Source organism: Podarcis filfolensis (assembly GCF_964270895.1).
Source record: "Podarcis filfolensis genome assembly, chromosome: 4".
Classification (NCBI taxonomy): Eukaryota; Metazoa; Chordata; class Lepidosauria; order Squamata; family Lacertidae; genus Podarcis; species Podarcis filfolensis.
This window is the reverse complement of record NC_139607.1, coordinates 52,965,131-52,984,097: the sequence shown is the minus strand read 5'-3', so window position 1 is coordinate 52,984,097 and position 18,967 is coordinate 52,965,131. Positions and strand designations below refer to the sequence as shown.

At 40.6% G+C, this 18,967-nt stretch overlaps 2 protein-coding genes and 1 long non-coding RNA gene across 4 annotated transcripts in view; 1 reads left to right on the top strand and 2 right to left on the bottom strand.

Annotated features, from left to right (window-relative positions):
- LOC310761408 overlaps positions 1 to 5,120 on the top strand; it is a 123,677-nt gene extending 118,557 nt beyond the window's left edge. The window contains exons 2-3 of the long non-coding RNA XR_014547471.1: positions 1,739 to 3,533; positions 3,909 to 5,120. This is a non-coding gene — a long non-coding RNA (uncharacterized lncRNA). The remainder of the gene's footprint in view (positions 1 to 1,738; positions 3,534 to 3,908) is intronic.
- On the bottom strand, positions 804 to 18,595 carry TMEM50B (transmembrane protein 50B). Of its 2 annotated transcripts, XM_083611203.1 has the most exons (8): positions 18,539 to 18,595; positions 17,424 to 17,496; positions 8,766 to 8,931; positions 6,921 to 7,033; positions 6,177 to 6,244; positions 5,120 to 5,212; positions 3,068 to 3,125; positions 804 to 2,751 (listed from the first exon to the last, which is right to left on the bottom strand). In XM_083611203.1, the coding sequence occupies exons 3-8, from the start codon at positions 8,862 to 8,864 to the stop codon at positions 2,706 to 2,708; spliced, it is 477 nt and encodes a 158-aa protein (XP_083467329.1). In that variant the 5' UTR covers positions 8,865 to 8,931; positions 17,424 to 17,496; positions 18,539 to 18,595; the 3' UTR covers positions 804 to 2,705. The 2 variants fall into 2 exon arrangements, with proteins under 2 accessions (XP_083467329.1, XP_083467328.1); XM_083611202.1 differs by lacking the exons at positions 17,424 to 17,496; positions 18,539 to 18,595 and adding an exon at positions 12,679 to 12,827.
- DNAJC28 (DnaJ heat shock protein family (Hsp40) member C28) lies at positions 14,912 to 18,619 on the bottom strand. Its single transcript, XM_083611196.1, has 3 exons — positions 18,539 to 18,619; positions 17,424 to 17,496; positions 14,912 to 16,265 (listed from the first exon to the last, which is right to left on the bottom strand). The coding sequence occupies exon 3, from the start codon at positions 16,173 to 16,175 to the stop codon at positions 15,054 to 15,056; it is 1,122 nt and encodes a 373-aa protein (XP_083467322.1). The 5' UTR covers positions 16,176 to 16,265; positions 17,424 to 17,496; positions 18,539 to 18,619; the 3' UTR covers positions 14,912 to 15,053.
- Positions 18,620 to 18,967: the final 348 nt, after the last annotated feature.

Sequence of the window (18,967 nt, the reverse complement as noted above, 5' to 3'; positions counted from 1 at the left end):
AAGTGCAGGTTAATCCTGAATGTAATATATTCAGTGGTTTGTGCGAATGCATTCTTTCTGAGAAGGAAGCAGCCATACCCTACAAACAAGTTCCTGTCCACTTCAAGTAGTGTAAACATTACTGTGTAATCCTGACTGATTTCTTGTGGTTTTCAATCTTTTGTAAAAATAAATTCCTTTAAGAAGAATAGTTGCAGCTATCTTCTTTTTGGAGACCCCCAGGGCAGTATGCTACTGATGTTTAAATCACCTTTACCACTTTAATGCAAATGCTTCAGAGATTGGGGAGGGGATGTTGCACTTATGGAATAAAATACCTACTTGAATTGTGAATCCTAAGCTGAGACCAAATTAGTGAACAGAAGCAAGGACATTAGGTTAATTGATTTCAGAAGACTAATTTGGATATATATGCTTTTATCAAAGGACACTGGCAGGTTTTTTTTTACCAATTATTGTTAAAATGTTATGTATTCAATCAAATCAGCTTTAAAGTCTAGCCTCTCAAGCTTTGGGGAAGCAACACTGCTGTGTTTTAACAACTAAAAACCCCAACTCTTCACTATGCCATGCTGGGCAGCCTCACAGCTTGTAAAGCTCATATGCCTATAGAAATAGAGCAATGCGAGGCTCTGCAATGGCCCTGATCTGACTTGGGTCACTTCACTGACACTGAAGTTCAACTCAGAGTTCACTTAAAAGCACTTTATCCAGCCTGAGCGGAGAGTCATTGTACAACAGATATATCTATATGTGTTTGTGTGAAAGAGAGAATATTACACTGTAGACAGAATACTGAGCAGTTTTAGCATTTGTAAAACAAAATACATTACCAATCTTTATTGGATTTTAATGTATTTACAATACACAAGCAAGATAGTCTAATGTCGTAACAGGACAACTCTTAGCATAGTATTTGCTTCATAGTCTGTCCTGAAAAGGGCTCTGAAGACAAATGAAAATAGTTTCAGAAAATAAACTAACACAGCTGTATTTCCTAGGTGGGGAGAGAAGTCCAAAAGTCTGAAAGTGAAGAATGTTTGGAAAAGGTCATTTTGCAGGGCTCCAAAAATCAGAATGTAGAGTACCTTTACCTCATCTGATTCTTCTTCATGCCCCTAGACCCTGTCTTGCAAAAATATTTTTAACATGGAGTCCTTGTTACATTTCGCAAAGGATGCAGTTTGATATGCTTCTCAGTACACAATTTGGCTTGGGTGAAATAAAATACAGATAGTTCCAGTTAACATCACAGTACCTTAACATACATAGTGTAATTCGCTACAATAAAGTTCAGAAAAACATGGAAAATAGATGATAGTCTCATCAGAGAAGCTGATTAGATTCTGGACAAAAGGGAGGAGAAAAATCTAGTGAATCGTGTTTAAATATGCTTTTTCCTTGTATAAAGGTAAAGGTACCCCTGACCGTTACGTCCAGTCGCGGACGACTCTGGGGTTGCGGCGCTGATCTTGCTTTGCTGGCCGAGGGAGCTGGCATACAGCTTCCGAGTCATGTGGCCAGCATGACAAAGCCGCTTCTGGTGAACCAAAGCAGCGCACAGAAACGCCGTTTACCTTCCCGCTGGAGCGGTACCTATTTATCTACTTGCACAGCGTGCTTTTGAACTGCTAGGTGGGCAGGAGCTGGGACCGAACAACAGGAGCTCACCCCGTCACGGGGATTCGAACCGCCGACCTGACCAGCAAGCCCTAGGGCTCACTGGTTTAGACCACAGTGCCACCCGTGTCCCTTTTTTCCTTGTATAGTAAGCAACAAAACAAGCAGTCCTGTGATGCTTTGAACTTGGGATGGCTCCTTTGTTCTGAATATCGATTGCACAAGCATGTGAAATATCAGTCAGTCTCATGGTAAAATTGGTAATGTCTGACAAGACATTTTGATGGGGGGGTTTATGACAACACACCTTAAAAGGTCAAACCTAGAATTCTCCTACAGCTTGTCAAACACAATACGTCAGTCTTAAATATTTTTCACAGTGCATTCACTGAGAAAGGATTGGCCCATTCCATTTTAAGGCATGCTGCACTACCAAATAAATGCTTAAGATCTTTTGGTTTTTCACGTGAGTTTTTTTGCTAAATAGAATTCCCATACATACTTCATGCCTCCTTTGTTCAGTACACATTTTGTAGTATGGCGTAAAACATTCCTAGTAATTGGGAAGTTAGCGCTAGATGAAGTTTCAGCATATGATGCCAGAGTATACTACACTTCCAAATAACGTATTTTTCTACTGGGGGTCATGCATCAATGGCTATTTGGAGATGCCATTCAGATTAATATTCTTTAACTACACTTTCTGATCACCTAATCAAAATCTCAACTCTTCAAGAAGCTACTACAGCTCATTTGTGCTTAAGAACAGTATATGAACAAGCTATGAGCCTTAATCCTAAAACATTATTCACATATCAGAGCAGAAAAAACCTGCCAAGTGCAATGAAAGTTTAACATTCACTTTTATATTTTACAGATAGTCATAGTATGTACATATTCACATTACTATCCATTCTATGAAAAGATAGCTAACTTTGAGCAGAATATTTAAATCAGTTCACTTTCCAAAAATAAGTAAACATACAAAAGGTGTAATGCAACATCTATTTGGCAAAATATAAAACAGAAATGTAAATTATATTTACATACAAGGCTCGCTAAGCAAGATGAAGAAAAAAGTACTCTTAAGCCCACAGTTCTTCAGTTCTTCCAAATTTGTAGATAAGGGTGCTATGAAAACAAAAGTTTGGATCTGTAAGACAGACATTCTTTCCAATGATGATATGGCAAAATCATCAAAATTCTAGAAGATGACATGATAACTGGCACTACTATACTGGTGGAGCTGTGAGTATGCCTTATCTCTGTCACTTGTGTATTATGATTAATGAACATTACTTGGCTTCTAGTAACATCATTTTTCACAGAGATTTAGAACACCACAATGAACCCTCACACACCCATTTCTATCGTCTGAGTAAATTGTGTAAACCGAAAACATCTGTATCATTATAACTATTAGACTTTGGAGGCATTAGTTACTTACCTGAAAAATATCAAAGCATTCTGAAAAAACACTGCTAAGCCTGGGTAGACATTAATATCTATAAAATAAAAATGCAACAAATAAGTAAGTAAGTAAGTATTGAGACAAGTCTTCAAAACCTGTCACTATTAAGTTTATCTTGTGCTCATTTAGCTATGAAACAGTATTTTTAAAAGGGGGGGAGATGGATCATGATAATTCAGTTCTATCTACAAACAATTAAGACTTGATCTATGGGAGTATGCTTGATCTATGGGAGAAATGCTGCAAGACTGAGGAGGGAGCAAAGTCTCAAGAAGGGGATATTTGGATTGTGTCCTAAGTATGCACACTTCCATAAATAGCCATCATTCAGCTTATTTACATTAGCATATTGAACATTTACAGCTACAGGATAGGACTTGAAACCACATGGGTGTTTTTTTTTCTGGCTTCCACGCTTTGACCCTTTGCCCAAATTTAATAAGTAAAGGTACCCCTGCCCGTACGGGCCAGTCGTGTCCGACTCTAGGGTTGTGCGCCCATCTCACTTAAGAGGCCGAGGGCCAGCGCTGTCCGGAGACACTTCCAGGTCACGTGGCCAGCGTGACGAAGCTGCTCTGGCAAGCCGGCACCAGCGCAGCACACGGAAACGCCGTTTACCTTCCCGCTATAAAGCGGTACCTATTTATCTACTTGCACTTAGGGGTGCTTTCGAACTGCTAGGTGGGCAGGAGCTGGGACCAAAAGACGGGAGCTCATCCCGCCGCGGGGATTCGAACCGCCGACCATGCGATCGGCATGCCCTAGGCGCTGAGGTTTTACCCACAGCGCCACCCGCGTCCCCATCCAAATTTAATAGTTCCCCCTTTTTTTCACTGCCGCAGAGTCAAAAACAGTCTGTGGGTAAATAATGGAAGGACATCTGTTGTTTTCCTTCCAGCAGGTGGCAGAAGCCTTTCTGGGTGAAAGGAACCCAGAGAACATTTTTCTTTCGCAGTGTTTGAGAGTTGTGGCTGTTAAGCAGAAGAGGAACAAAGGAGCTTGCAGTTCCCTAAAAAGCTCCCTTGATTCTTTGTAAGAAGCCGATTTATACTCTGTGACTTACAGACATGTGCATATTTCCATACTGTAGCCATGTTAAGACTGCTGCAGCAAAAACAATATAGAATAAGCAGCAACAACCTGGAGTGCAAAGTGTCGACTTTTCAAAAATCTATACAGGGTGTTGGTAATTTTGTCATGAAACAATGTATTTGTACACCAAGTCAACTAAACTTTAGTCACGAGTATTAGGCCAGCAGGATCTCTCTCTTCTGTATAGAACCTGATCCTGCATGACTCACAGCAGTAAGGGAAAAAGCTAGGTAAACAGGTTTCTAGGAAGTACCATGAACAAGAAAAGTAATCACATTAACTCTTATCAAGGCCCTGATCAGACCCATTAAGAGTCTCAAGAGCACCTTTCCACCTGAGCTTCACCCAATTCCCTTAAAGATCTAACAGCCTAGACCCTACTTACCTCCAGGAACATCTCTCATACAAACCTTCCCCCCATCCACCCCAAATCATCCACAAGGAAGCCAACTTTATCATCGACATTCAGCCATTAGACTATTTTTAACATTTACCAATACTTCTAATATACTGCCACCTGCTGCTTTTATTTAGACTGTGTTTATCACCATCTCTTTCTTGTTTTAACATTGTATCTTTTATTTTATTGTTTTTACATCCAGTAATTCTGCCCTTAAAAATTTCTAACAGAAAATAAGCAGCCAACAAAGCAGCTGGATCAGTCCTACATCATTTCGGATTCTTCAGCAAGTGGAGTGGAAAACGTTGGTCAAAACAGCAGGGGCATGATCCAGCCAAAGCGAAGCACTTTTAAGTACCACTGTTTTTAAGAAGAGAACTACGCATACCTTGATTTGATTTCGAAAGAAGATATTTAATTTTATTTCAAAATAAAATAAGGTATTTAATAATGTGATATGTGCATCTCTCTCCTTTAAAACAAAGGCACTTACAAGTGCATTTCTTTCCCCTTGATTAAAAATAAATCATCCTTACTGTGGGTAACATATGCTCCAAAAAGGATCCACATAGAAGCAATAAGTGAGCCAAACATCAACATGAAGCCAATGAAGAGCCAGACACGAGCACCTGCAAGAACACATGAAGTTAAGCACTAGGCTAGGGTAATAATACGCAGAAATAAGGGGGCAGTGGGAAACAGCATCCCTCATCATCCCACTGAAGCTTTCTTCAACTCATAAGATTGGAGCCTGATTTACGTGCATGAATCCCCTGAATGTTTGTTTTATTTGCTTGTATACTACTATTTTATTTTGTTTTTTTCTGCTGTATATACTAAGAGATTTTTTAAAATACTCAGCAGTTTACAAATGCTTTTAAATGAAATAATATTACAAGACTTGCATTCATCATCACAGCATGCCACAGCATGACATAAAGGAGAGTTTACCTTCAACCGCTAAATCAGCGATCCATAATAAATTCTAGGAAAATAAATGTACTACCAGGTGTAAGACAACTGGGAATATGTTGCCAGGGAAATATGCTTCAGTCTAAGCTTTTTGACCTGTAAGTTCAATGAGGTAGGTGGTATGAACAACAACATTGCCAACGCTAATACAAAGTGATTTAGTGGGGGTGGGAAATTTAGACTTGAGCAAAGGAGGCTTGGGTCCATAGCCCCATCATGAAGTTTAGTTGATAACTCTAAGAGCATCTCTCAGCCTAACCTACTTAACATGCTTGCAAAGAGGATAAAACTACAAGAGTCCCATGGAAGGCAAGAAAAGATAGTGATAAACCAAGTGAGCTTCTAGGATTCACCAATAAATTTCACCCCCTCATTTGTTAAATCTGAAATCTCTTATAAAATCTAGTTAGTATTAGAAATCATTACTAACATTTTTTTAACGTGAGCATGAAAAGATCTGTGCACCATTGACAGCACCACCAGCACCAGTCTAACATCTTGCTTTTTGTGACATGTGCCAGGAAAGAACATTTTGTTATGTTTTCTTCGCTGCTTGCACAGCCAAGTTTTGAAATGAGGACTGAAGTGTGAATTTATCTGCATAAATAGGAGTACCCTCACCTGTTCTTCCTAAACATCCATCACCATTGCTGTCTCCTCTTACTTGAGCATTTGATACTGCGTTTATCCTGCAACACATAAAAAACAGCCGCTAAAATTACTTTTTTAAGAATTGTGCAAAAGACTAAAAGGCAGCAAGTCCACTATTCTGGATCCACAAAATACTCCCTCTCCAATTTTAAGTATTTTCTTTTCTTTCCCAGTCTTCCTTTTGAATCCAGATGCTAAACCTGATCAGTTAACAAAACCAAAATGCCCAGTATATGCATATTCTCTCAGATACTAGAGTTGTCATATTTGTTTAGTCATTTATCTACTACAATCCTTAAATCTCTTTTTGACTGTTACCAATGACAGTGTCTGGTGAGCAGTACTACAGTGCCAAAAAGTAAAAGAGGGCTGTCACTATATTCTAGTAGAGTGGATACCAAGCATGAGAACAAATTGAGTAGGAAAAGAAATGGAGGGATAGGGGGAAACTGGGTCCCTGAAGAAGATGAGAAATACATTTATGGATGCATGGAAACCCTTGTTTTTAGAAAGAAAGCCTTGTTTATCCTCATCCTACAAAACAAACAGTAAGCTGTGCATGCACACTTCAACAATTTTAAAGGATGAGAAATAGTAGTAGAACACAAGAGGAAAAGAGAAAAGAAAGATGGGGGGATTATTTTGTAGGTGCACTTTGCCATTTGAGATGAACAACTGCTATTTTTGTATGGACCTATCATTATATGTACTTACATGAAAAAAGCTATAGTAGAAAACACTCCACAAGTATGGAATGCGTGGTTCATTTGCTCTGGCTTAGGGTAAACTACTGCCGCATCTATCATTATCCACCAACCTGTAAAAAACTGTAAAACACATGATCATTAAACCATGGCAAATATCTACAGAAAGGTCAGCCACATAACTCTGCTGCTTCTCTTCTCCTTCACTCCACTGGCTTTGTAATCATCTGAGTCCCAGCTACCCACTCCAATTAACAGAAACTTCCTAGCCCACCCCCCCTCCAAAGTGCAATGTTTCAGCTAGAGGCTCATTTCCGTCCCAGCCACAAAGACTAGAAGGTACCACTAAAGTATTCATGTGAACGTGTACTATAAACCATACTACCAGATCTACCTGCCATAGATGAGTTCAATATGGAGGCCACAGTGAAGAACTAAACAGATTCCATATTTATTCAAATGGTAAGTAAGGCCTCCCAGCCAACTAATTAAGGGGCATCGTATTTTGGTATTGGCTTCTAACTGTAAGATTCAACAGCCGGCTTCATGAAAATAGGGCCCCTCTGTGTTAAAAAATAAATAAATGGTAGTGCTTTTTGAACTTTTAAGACTGCTTTTCCATTAAAACACACGTACCACAATGTACAATAAACGCAATATTAAAACAGCACACAATCATACTCCCTTTACCATATAAACAATATACGAATGCACAACCAACACCTATTTGTTTATTTTAAAACATGCTTATTCGTGAATATAGATAAGGTTGGGGAGATGTCTTTCCCTTATATGCTCAATATTTCTGCTAATGATTAACGTGAAAACAGAAGCTGATTTGATTAATAATTTATACTATCTGAATTCATAGTGACTGAAGACATCACTTGAGGAGGAAAAAAATTAAACATTAATCAGGAATGCAGCCGCCTCTTCTAAAACATTTACAAAGTGTGCCTGAAATAAAGCCAAAGTAGCCATCAATGCAAATATGCTTATCTAAGAAATCTGTGTTCTCAGTACTCCAGTTGTATGGGCAGGAAGAAATTGCTGCTAGCTCTTAAGACAAAAAAACCAGTAGCTCCCCACTTTGCAATTCCTACCACACTCAGAGCATTTTCTGGCAAGCTAAGAATGCTAACAGCAACATCCTTGCCTTAACCAACATAGCAAGTGTTGTGGCTCCTCTCAAGTAGACACAGTTGTGTTGGTAGGGGTATGTGCCTAGCATGCAAAATGGGTGTACACAAAACACATGTTCAAGAGATAGACAACTAACAGTGCAATTCCAAGCTTGTTTTTTTTAGAATCCCTCTCAGTTGAATGGAACTTAACAGCACTACAGCCTGGTGGCAGGCATGGCCAGCCCTGATGGTGAATGTGGCCATTAACATCCACATGCCCAACACTCAGATCCTCCCTCTGCCCAACACTCAGATCCTCCCTCTGCCCGTCCCCACTCACACATATTCTCCCTGCTGCCCAGCCACCAGCAGGGGTACATATATTGTTGGGTTCCACTGGGAATGCTAGAGGTGATGTTAAAGCCCCTCCTGTTTCTAGTGTACAGAAGAAAGTCGCTCCCACATGGGACAATAATCTTTTCTCTGCCACGCAGCTGATGGCTGATTATCAGCAAACTGAGCAGGCTCTCCCGGACCTGGGAGGGTTTCATGGGATGCCCACCTGTGATTTAGCACAAGAACTCACAAGTTGGCTTTCAATACAAACAAAGCAACTGAGCAAACATCCTGTAAATGTGACCAAAATTTTTTTTACCATCAAGTGAGGCACTGGCAAATCTGATGTACTCCCAACAGACCAGTTGGCATATTGCATTTGTATTAAGACTTACCAGAATCCCAGCTACCACAGAAGCAACTGTATTTCTTCTTTCACTCCAATCAATACACTCACATTCAGGCCACCGGAAATTGTCTAGGAAACCTGCCATTTCTCAAGTTCAGGATGTCTCTTTTACCTGTGTTATTTACATTAGATTTTCATGAATCTTCCAAGTCCTAAATAAAAAAAAAGGAGGGGGGAGAGAGAAACCAAAAGATCAGTGTATTATTTATTTACTTATTTAGTCTAGTTGTAGCCATTACAAAAGATAAGATCAGCGGGGCTACATTCATGCTTTGTCCTGGATAAGGCTGAAAAGGATCTTAAAACTAAATGAACTGTGGGTTAGATTTATGTTCCTTCTATTTCTTGGAATTTAGAAAAAAGCAAAAACTTAGGAACATAAAGTTTTATGTTTATGTTGGGCAGAATTGCTGGAGGCAGGCTGGGGGGGGGCAACTTAAGAGACAGTGGCTTAAGGCTTTCTTGCAAGCTCACAGAAGAGGAGAGATTTCATCTGGGGACTCCCTGGCTCACAGCTCTCACACAGCTAATACTAGCTCTAACTCCTTTGAGGAAGAGCAGGAGAGAAATATAAAATATATCAGCAACTTTTTCTTATGAGTTGATAGAGTACACCACCCAACACATAAAAGTAGGACAATAAAGAGATACTTAAGGCTGAACTGTTGTATTCCACAGCTATATCAAGTGTTGCAGCACTTCACTTAAAAAAATAAATCTTAGTGCACATGCGAGCTCCACAGAACATAGTGGGGCTAACTGATAAGTAAACATGCAAAGGACTGCAATATAAGAGATTCAGTGTTATACAGAATCAAAAAGGCAATGGAAACCTGTACTCTAGCTAAGTCCTCAGCAAGCAATCTTAATTTCTCTGCTCTTTTTTCAATTGTAAATTATTCATAAGTATTAGGCATTTAATCGATCTATTAAAAGTTGATGCTTGCCATCTAAGCATGCTAATATTTAAAAAAGCAAACAAAATAAGGAGGAACACCTTTTTAAACTTAAAAAGCCCCTCCATTTTTAAATAAAAATGGCATTCCCTCTTCTTATAGGATTATGTGTGGTGCAACATGTATACCCTCAAAAAAAAAAGTATGCTTCTGGAAAGAGGCAGAAAATGAAAAGAGGTTTATATGACAGGCCTAAAATGTGTTCACTGGTCTAAAAGGATGCAAAACTAGGAAATGAAAATGCCTTTGAAAAACAAGAAGCACTTATTGTGTATTAGTCACCACAACCCCCCAATTTTTGTCTAATGCAGCACAAACTAGGGCGGGGCAGAACAGTCCCATGCTTTCTTAGAAAACCACAGCTCAAGCCTATCAGTATTCAAATTCAAATTACTCCTGTACTGATCAGGGGTATCCCAAGCCATTCGATAAATATTTCTCACTGAGGGATTTCAGCTAACACAGGATTCAAAGCAGACTCCTATATTGTTGGTTTCTGCCTTCTATGAAGATAATGCCCAACTCCACATGCCTTGCAACACATTGAGAGGTTATAATTACAGTACAAGAAAGAATCAGAAGATCATCAAACCCAAACTACAGGCTTGAGACAGCATCACCCACAAAGCAAAGTCTCAAAGACTGATCCTCATAGTCCATAACAATGTTATAACAAACACCAGGAGCAAAGAGGTAAGCCACAGCAAATATGGCACTCCACTCCAACCTTTGTGCTACATGCATTATCCTAGGCCTCCACTCCAATCTTGGTGCTACACTCGTTTATCAAGAATGTATTTATCAAGAATGAAAAACACATCCCCACAATCTCCATTAACTGAAACACTAAAACCTACTCTAGACATCCTGAGTTAGGCTACCAAAGAGTGTTGAAAACATGGCAAGGATAATTACACAGACTTATAGAGCAAAATGTATACTTATAGAGCAAAAGCCAATTAGACAACATAGCCAAATTCTATGGAATAGCTCTCCAGATTTCCCTCCACAGGCACTTTAGTAAAAACAGTAGAATGTGAATATACTTGTGGTCAGCATCTCATAATGAAGATGACTCTCACCATCCATCCATCTCTAATCAATGTATCCAGTAAGCCTTTCTCAAAAACTCACTTAAAACAGGCTTACAATACATATCAATCATTCAGCAATTAGATCATCAACTGATGATGGAAGACAGCCACTGAAGATCAGAAATTGCAAACAAAAGGCATTATGCAGCCAAAGGTATGCATTTCAAGGTTACAATCCTATGCATGTTTCTACTGAACTTTTAGGGACCCATTTTCTGAATAAACAACTTGCAGGACAGGGCTGCAAATTTCATTTAATTCAAATGGGGCGTGGGAATTAACCATATAAAGATGCTTTAAAAATAACCTCATTGAAATCAATTAGATTGAAGTGCTTAAATGTTGTTTTGACTGTATATTCCATATTTGACTTTCTTCAAATTGTTTTATTGATGTTTTAATATTCTGTAAACTGCTTTGAGATTTTTTTTAAAAATAAAGCAGTATAGAAATGAAATTAATAATAATAATAGTAATAATAATAAATCAACAATTTTCAATAAAAACAGTTCACATATTCCATTGCAAGTCATAAAGAAGTGCTTTAATGATATATATGCATGTGTGAATCATTAGTTAAGCTGTACACCTGCTAACTTTTACTTCCACCGCTTTTGGCTGCTTTAAAAACACAAACTTGCAAGGCAAATTTAAGAAGTTTAAAGAAGTGAACCTTTAAATTATTCCAAAAGCGCTGATGGTGATTGCCTTCCTTTAGAACTCAGCCCAGTCAACCCCCAACATCTAGCAAATAAGCAAAGCTCTCTTTGCTGCTTGTGTTACATTGCCCCAAACAGCAACTTGACAACCAACCCATCCACACAAAACATGGTCCATCAGTGAATCCTCATAGCACCGCTGTTTAAATCCCTGCATTTCAAACACTGGTTTGAAATATTTAAAAGGGAGACGGGGCGGGGAGAGTTTTAAAGAAATTCCAGTACATGCTAGTAAGGTTTCATTCAGTTGATGATTTTTGCCACTCGTAAGAACCCAGAAAAGCTTTCGTCACCGTCTCAGGGCATGGTCCCACAAGTGGAACCGGTTTCAGGAGATTCAAAGATAATGCGCAAGGTAATCGCGTCTGTAATTTAGTTGAAAGCTCTGTGGATGCACACCTATGAGCGGAGATCGCATCCCCAGCTATTCCCACGAACTACTTTAAACTAAAAAAAAGGGGGGGTCACATACGCAAACGTGCGAGCAGACGAAGCCAGAAATGCATCCATGCATGCAAGAAGCTTGGCGAGCGAAAGTAAAAGGGGAGTGTAAACCCCGCTTTGCAGGGGGTGGGGTGGGAAGGAAATATACAATTAGATGCGTCTGTTCTTGGTGGATAATAGACTCAGTGGTGTAGTGAAGTAATTTCAGACTCCAGACCTGATGAATTTAACCCAACCCGCCCCCCTCTTTAGATATTTATGCTTCCCTCAAAGTGTGGCAAGGAGGCAAGAAACTTTTCGGCCTCCTTCCCTTTCCCCTTCCTTCCTCTTGACATTAAGGAAGGTCAATCGACCAAGCAGCCGAGCGCCAGGCTCCCTGCCGCCCCCCCACGCCCCCCCCGGGTAGCTATGGGGGGGGGAATAACGTCCCTCCAGAAACGAAAAAAGTGAGGGAGCGGCCCTCGGAGAAGAGAGGCCGCAAAGGAGGAGGGGCCGTGCCCCTAAAAGGCGTGACGGGGCCGGTCTCTCTCCAGGCCGAGGAAGAGCCACCTTCACAAGGGGCTTGTTTTGAATTACGGAGGTGTGAGGGAGGGGGGAGAGGAAATATTCGCCCAGGCGTCTCGTTATCCCCTCAGAAAAAAGGGGTGGGGAAAAAGAGCCGCAACCGCCGCGCGAGACCCCCTCACCTGGAAGACCCCCCGCTCCGCTCCATCCGCGGCCGTCACCCGGCTTGCTCTGCCGGCCGGAGGCGTGGGGAGAAGTCGCGGGGAGTTCAGCCAATCCACCTCCGGAGCTCCTCCGTCACAACGCTCGGCAGGGAGCGCTCTGATTGGGCCGCCAAACGCCGCGCGAGGCTTGCCGGTTGGCAAGGGGGGCTCGCGATAGGCTCTCGAGCGCTGTCGCCCCCGCTCAGATCCCGCCTCCGTCCCCCTCGCGAGCTGTTAGCGAAAGAACTCCTCCCGCGAGGGCGAGGAGGGCAGGTGGCTGCCGTCGCCGGAGCGGTTTCGCCGCCTCCAGGATCAGGGCGCGGTGCAGAGGGTGCTCGCGGTATAGGCTCGCCCAAGGCCTCAGCGCGCGCAACCTCGTCGACTTCGGAGTTTTTTTATCACCTCGTAATTTTTGAACCCGGTGTCGTTCAGTAAAGCTAAAACGTTGGAAAATAAGAGAGAGAAAAGAAAAGTGCTTCTTAGCACAGGGCGAAGTTAATCTGTGGAACTCTTTGCCACAATATTTTTTTAGGCGCGGGGGGGGGGGGAGGGAGGCAGAGGCCTACCTAGGCTCCCTTGCGCCCTTGGCAAGGAGCTGTAAGTCGGGCAGGCTCCTAGCTATATGGGGTGGACGTGGACTACACGGCCTATTGAGGTCTTCAAAATGAGTGTAGTTAAAACACGTTTCCCATATTCATTTCCATTGATACTGCTTCTTTTCTGCAGACTTCAAATGATATTGACAGTGTGTGTGCTAATAATTTTTTATTCCCTCTAAACTAGAGCTGGAGAACCTGTGCCCCTCCATACAGTTTTGGACTTCCAACTCCCCTTATCCTTGAGCTTTTTGCCATGCTGGCTGGAGCTGATGGGACCAGCAGCCTCTTGTTCTTAGATGTTTTTACACTTTGCCTCTACTGCCTTATTCTTTTAATTATACTGCTCTGCTGATTTGTTTTTTGCTGTCATGGTCTCCTTTGGGAAGAAGGGTTGGCTAGGCATTTAATGAAGACATACATACACACACATGTGAAGAGCCACAAGTTTACTAAACAGGCAACCCTGATTAGGGAAGTTTTTAATGTCTGATGTTTTATTTTTTAATATTCTGTTGGGAGTCGCCCAGAGTGGCAGGGGAAACCCAGCCAGATGGGCAGGGTATAAATAATAAATTATTATTATTACCATATCAGATCTAAACGTCAGAGCCTTCCTCAAGCCAATATCCTCCCACTGTTTTGGACTGTATCTCCCATCAGTAACAGCCAGCATAGCCAATGGCAGGGGGTGATGGGAATGATAACCCAAAACTTTTGGAGAGCACCAGGTTGGGAAAGGCTGCTAAGATCCTTCATAGTGCTTTGCCACACAGTGTTTTACACAATAACCTTATAATTGTTACTCAGCTGTTGAACTGGTTGTTTTGTTAGTTGCTATGGCTATTTTCCCTGGAGGATGTATGCCCTGCCTTCCCAGTTGTCATATGCACTGATTTTTTATTCACCTTTGTTCACACTTTCCTCCGGGCTGGTTAAGCATAGCTGCCATAGACATCTTATTCGTATTTTGAGGTGTGCTGGTTACTAAAGCATACAAGTAGATCTGATATTATAACCATCAGCTCCTATTAAATATGATTTTATTATAATAATATTTTACTACCCAGGCTAGCCAAACTACATGTAAACATTTAGTACACTTAGTGTTCTGGACCCAGTACAATGGAACTCCACCCTGCCTGGGCTAGGATGGGTGGTATTCAGATAAGCTTTACTCAAAGCAAACCCATTGAAATTAACTGGTCATATTTATTAACTGCACTAAAAGCACGAAAAGAAAGCAATATTGTCATCATTGGAGAAATCCAGAAACATACATTTTTAAAATACTGAGGCCAAGTTTTCACTTTTTCTCACCTTACAGCTAAAAGCAACAAATGTGGAACAACAGCAGGAACCATGAAATAATATGCAACAGCTGTGTCAGACAGAATTTGCAAATTCATTATGTTCTCAACTGCCTTCACTTACAAGTCACAAAATTGAGTGGAGAAGGAATATCATTTTTTTGCCTTTTGCTTCAAGAACAAAAACTTGTCTGTTTTCCCTTCCATTTTTAAATGTCCTAATTTGCAAATGTAATCTAACGTTTTATTTTTCTAAAATTTAATTCAACATACCCAAAAATAAAGGAATGCCAACCAAAACAATGCTGGCAGGTATAAATGTGTTTATTTGTTCCTACACTTCTACAACACTGTTAAGACAGTAAACAGAAAAATGTATTGTCTTCTGGAAGTAATATGAATCTTAGTGTACATTTAGTAGCTAAACCACATGACTATCAGCATAATCTTATTTCAAAATAAGATTCATCCATTTAAAAAAACTGGCTTTAATGTCAGATGATCTGCTACTTTCATTTTCTGTTTTCTTTGTCTCCTTTTCAGAATTCCTTTTCATCTGGCTTTTGCAGCTCTCCTGTGCACGTGAAATTTCTTTGCCAGCATTAAAATGTACCATCTGCCTGCTAAGAATAGGAACAACCAAGTTGAAATCATTAATTCTTTTGTTTAGTGCCTGGATTCTTTCAGTAAACTGTTCACAAGATTCCTTCCATTGTTTCTCTTTTTGTGGTGTCATTGGCTCACCCAGTTTATTCCTAGAAGCAATCATATCCTTTCTCAGTTTTTCAATTGTTTCCCGTATTTCTTTCTGTATGAGAATCCACTCTGGTTGGTATCCATTGTCTATCAGAATACGGTTCAGGTTGTGAGTCATAGGATCAATATGTGGGCAGTCTGAAAATTTTTGCAATGGCTTTCCTTTACCACTAAGGTTCTCAAAGTCCCCTTTTGCCATAGATTCTTGAATGAGGTCTTCAACCAACCGTTCGATCGCTTGAGTGATTTTTGCCTTCTTACTTTGCCTTACATCTTTAGCTAACATAGTCTCACTCATTATTAGTTCACGCTCCATTTTCTGCTTTCGGTATTCCATGACCTGTTCAGAAGCCCGATCAACTCTAAATTGCATATACTGTCTCTCTCTCTGACTTGGAGTTCCAAAACCTACACCCTCAAAACTTAAATACTGTCTGTGTTGTGGTGTTTTAGATTTGAATTTATCTTCCTCATCCTCCTCATTGTTTTCACTTGATTTCATTTTCTTGGTCATATAGTTAAGCACAACTCTATATGCTTCTTCTATTTGCACAAAAGTTGCAGAATCTGCTGTAGCAGATCCACTGTCTGGGTGATATTGCTTAGCAAGGTCTCGAAAGGAATTTCTGACATCATCCAGTGAACAGCCTTCCTGAAGGTTAAGCAGCCTGTAAGAGTCTTTGATGTTTTTAGGTCTGAGATCTGACAGCAGTCTATGGTGATAGATAAAATGATGTAGAAATGGTTTGTCTTTCTTTGGAACCAATGCTGAGCACATCCAGACACGACACTGTATTTTTCTCAGCATCATCATACAGTGCCACTTCAGAGCTCTTCAATGCAGCTTTTGTATAAACCATCTAACTGCAAATCTGAACAAGTTCAGATGGAACTGAGCTCTTTTCTGTGAGATAATATTAGAAAAGAGAAGTTCATTAAGACATACAAATACATGCACTTATTTTGGAGCCCAGGCTGCAATCTTAAGCAGCAAGCTCCATTAAGTTTAGTACGGTTTACGTCTGAGTAAATATGCATAGGATTGTTTTTGCAAGGCTTTGTGCTTTGTGTATTACATTTTATAACCATGTTTGAAACTTCCACGGTAGCAATGGAATTTGAACATTTTTGAAGCTATGCTGATTGGCTGCTGTGTATTAGTGTAAGAGGAATCACTCATAATGAACTCAAGTTGTGAGTGATGAAAGAAACCGAGCCAAAACAGGATCACTGAGAAACAAGAGGGAACCCCAAGATTTTCGGAAGTTAAACCATCCCCCCAAAAGGGTGCACCCCACAAAAAATGGCTCAGTGAGGAGTTAGCATAACTCACATTGTTATTTGTATGCATATGCATTTCTACAATGCTCAGTAGCTACAAAAAAAAAAAAAAGTAACATAGTAAAAGGCCCTGCTTGAGCTCTTTACATCTTACAGTACAGTGGTACCTCAGGTTAAGTACTTAATTCGTTCCGGAGGTCCGTACTTAACCTGAAACTGTTCTTAACCTGAAGCACCACTTTAGCTAATGGGGCCTCCCGCTCCTGCCATGCCGCCGGAGCACGATTTCTGTTCTCATGTTCTCATCCTGAAGCAAAGTTCTTAACCTGAAGGGTTAGCGGAGTCTGTAACCTGAAGCGTATGTAACCCGAGGTACCACTGTACCTTGGAGTGGAACATAGCTTGCTGGCAGGAACCTGAACAGGAACACTTCTGGGAGGATATGCAAAGATACACAGCAACTTTTTGTTGCAAATCTCACTTGTACTGTATATATAATGTTACAGATGGGTTTTCCTCCAAACAATCAATGTTCATTTTTGTTTAGTAATTTGTAAAGGTACAATCTAGCTACGTGTAGGTATCACAAAATTTCAATTTAACTGGTAATTTACCAGGATTTTAATCAACTAAACAAACATGTAATCAGGTCAGCTACATACAGGTAATTCCACTTCAAGCAGCCTAATCCCATTCATGCAATTACAGCAGGAAACGTGTTATTCCATGTGCAATTATGAAATGTTCTTTATCGGAAAGCAAAAAGCTACTAGCATGTTACCTTCCATTCTTCCAGAAGCATGGTTATTCTGCATGTCTTGAACACGCTAAAATCTCCCACCAGCTTTTTTAGACTGTTGAAAAATGAAAATCCCTATCAAAAATGATATCAAATGTAAATTATCAGTTAAGATGAGTAGCTGGTGCATCACTTAAAGCACTTACATATATTTTGTTATACCAATGCATTGAACAGTGTTTTCATTGTATTACCCATCCTGGCCATTTTCTAAATTTATTAAGGACAATCTCCGGCCCCATGTGTACCATTTGAAGCAGTATGATACCACCTTAAACAGCCATGTCTTTCCTCAAATAATCAGGAGAGCTGTAGCTTAAGGGTTAAGGGTGCTGAAAGTTGTCGGGAGACCCTTATTCCCATCACAGAGCTACAATTCCCAGAGTTCCATGAGAAAATGAGGTCTGTGAGAGGAACAGGGTTCACCCAACACCTCACACACCCTAAGCAAACTATGTCTCCCAGGGGAAGCCATGACTATTTAAAGTGCCATGATACTGCTTTAAATGTAGAGGGTGGACAGGGCCTCAGCAGTTCAGTGGGGCTTAATCTTAAGCAGATACAGGATAATTCTTCAAGAATGAAGGAGACATGCACAACCATGTCAGAAAATGCTAGTTAAGCCTTTCCCACAGCTCAAAATTGTTTTTAAATAGTGCTGATACATTTGCTGTATATATATATATATTCCACTTCCCCACCCAGCCTTTTGCAAAGGTAACAGCTGCTCTCTCTCTTATCATCATAACTCATAATAACATTCCAAGGTTAAAACTATAACTATTCTTTAAAGATATATTTAGTCCCCCTTTTTTGACAGACTTTGTAAATTCGTTTACATCTGTATGACTGCTTCTGTTCTATATTCTTGTTTAAAAAGAAACATTGTTTAAAAAGAAACAAAAATGATATACAATAAATAAAATAATTGTTTTTCAAAACGTAGGTTGCATCAAAATATTATTTCCCCCTTTTTTTCCCTTGGACAGAGTGAAATAACAGGAGCCTGGATGTCACCAGCAGCCCAAGCTACCCATCCGTCCTGCCAAGCCCTCCACTCGCCTTCCTTGCCCCTGCCCCACTCCCGCCCACTTCACCTTCTCTTTGCCCTTCCATCCAGCCACCTCTCTCGCGCCTGCTGCGTTTTATGTATTTATCATTGTGCCCTTTAACGAACGGCCTTCCCCTCCTAACGCCCCCGCTGCCCTAGACCAAGGTCCACTCGCTGCTCGTTGTGCCGCTTAGGATTGTGGGAGACGTAGTTCCTGTAAAGGCGGCGTTTGCGTCATCCGCTCTCTTTGCAAAGGAGAGGAAGGTGAAGCCTGTTTCGTGCGGCGGACTTGCTAAAAAGGAGAGGAAAGCAGGACGGAAGTAGATGCATCATCTGCATCTAGAATTACTGCAGGCTTTTCTTTCTTCTCTTTTTCCCTGTGTGGCTGGGCTGAGATTCATTTTTAATTTTACATTTTTGGTACTTAAACCGTGGCTCCTTTGTGCACATAAAATGTTGGTGGTGATTGTCATAG

Bases quoted from the DNA above. Each gene is read 5' to 3' on its own strand.
- TMEM50B (XM_083611203.1), bottom strand. From the start codon at position 8,864: ATGGCAGGTTTCCTAGACAATTTCCGGTGGCCTGAATGTGAGTGTATT. The intron at 6,245-6,920 runs GTAAGTACATAT...TATGTGTTGCAG, and splicing joins TCTACTATAGCTTTTTTCAT to GATAAACGCAGTATCAAATG. The intron at 3,126-5,119 runs GTAAGGATGATT...TTTATTTTATAG, and splicing joins TGGAGCATATGTTACCCACA to ATATTAATGTCTACCCAGGC.
- DNAJC28 (XM_083611196.1), bottom strand. From the start codon at position 16,175: ATGATGATGCTGAGAAAAATACAGTGTCGTGTCTGGATGTGCTCAGCA.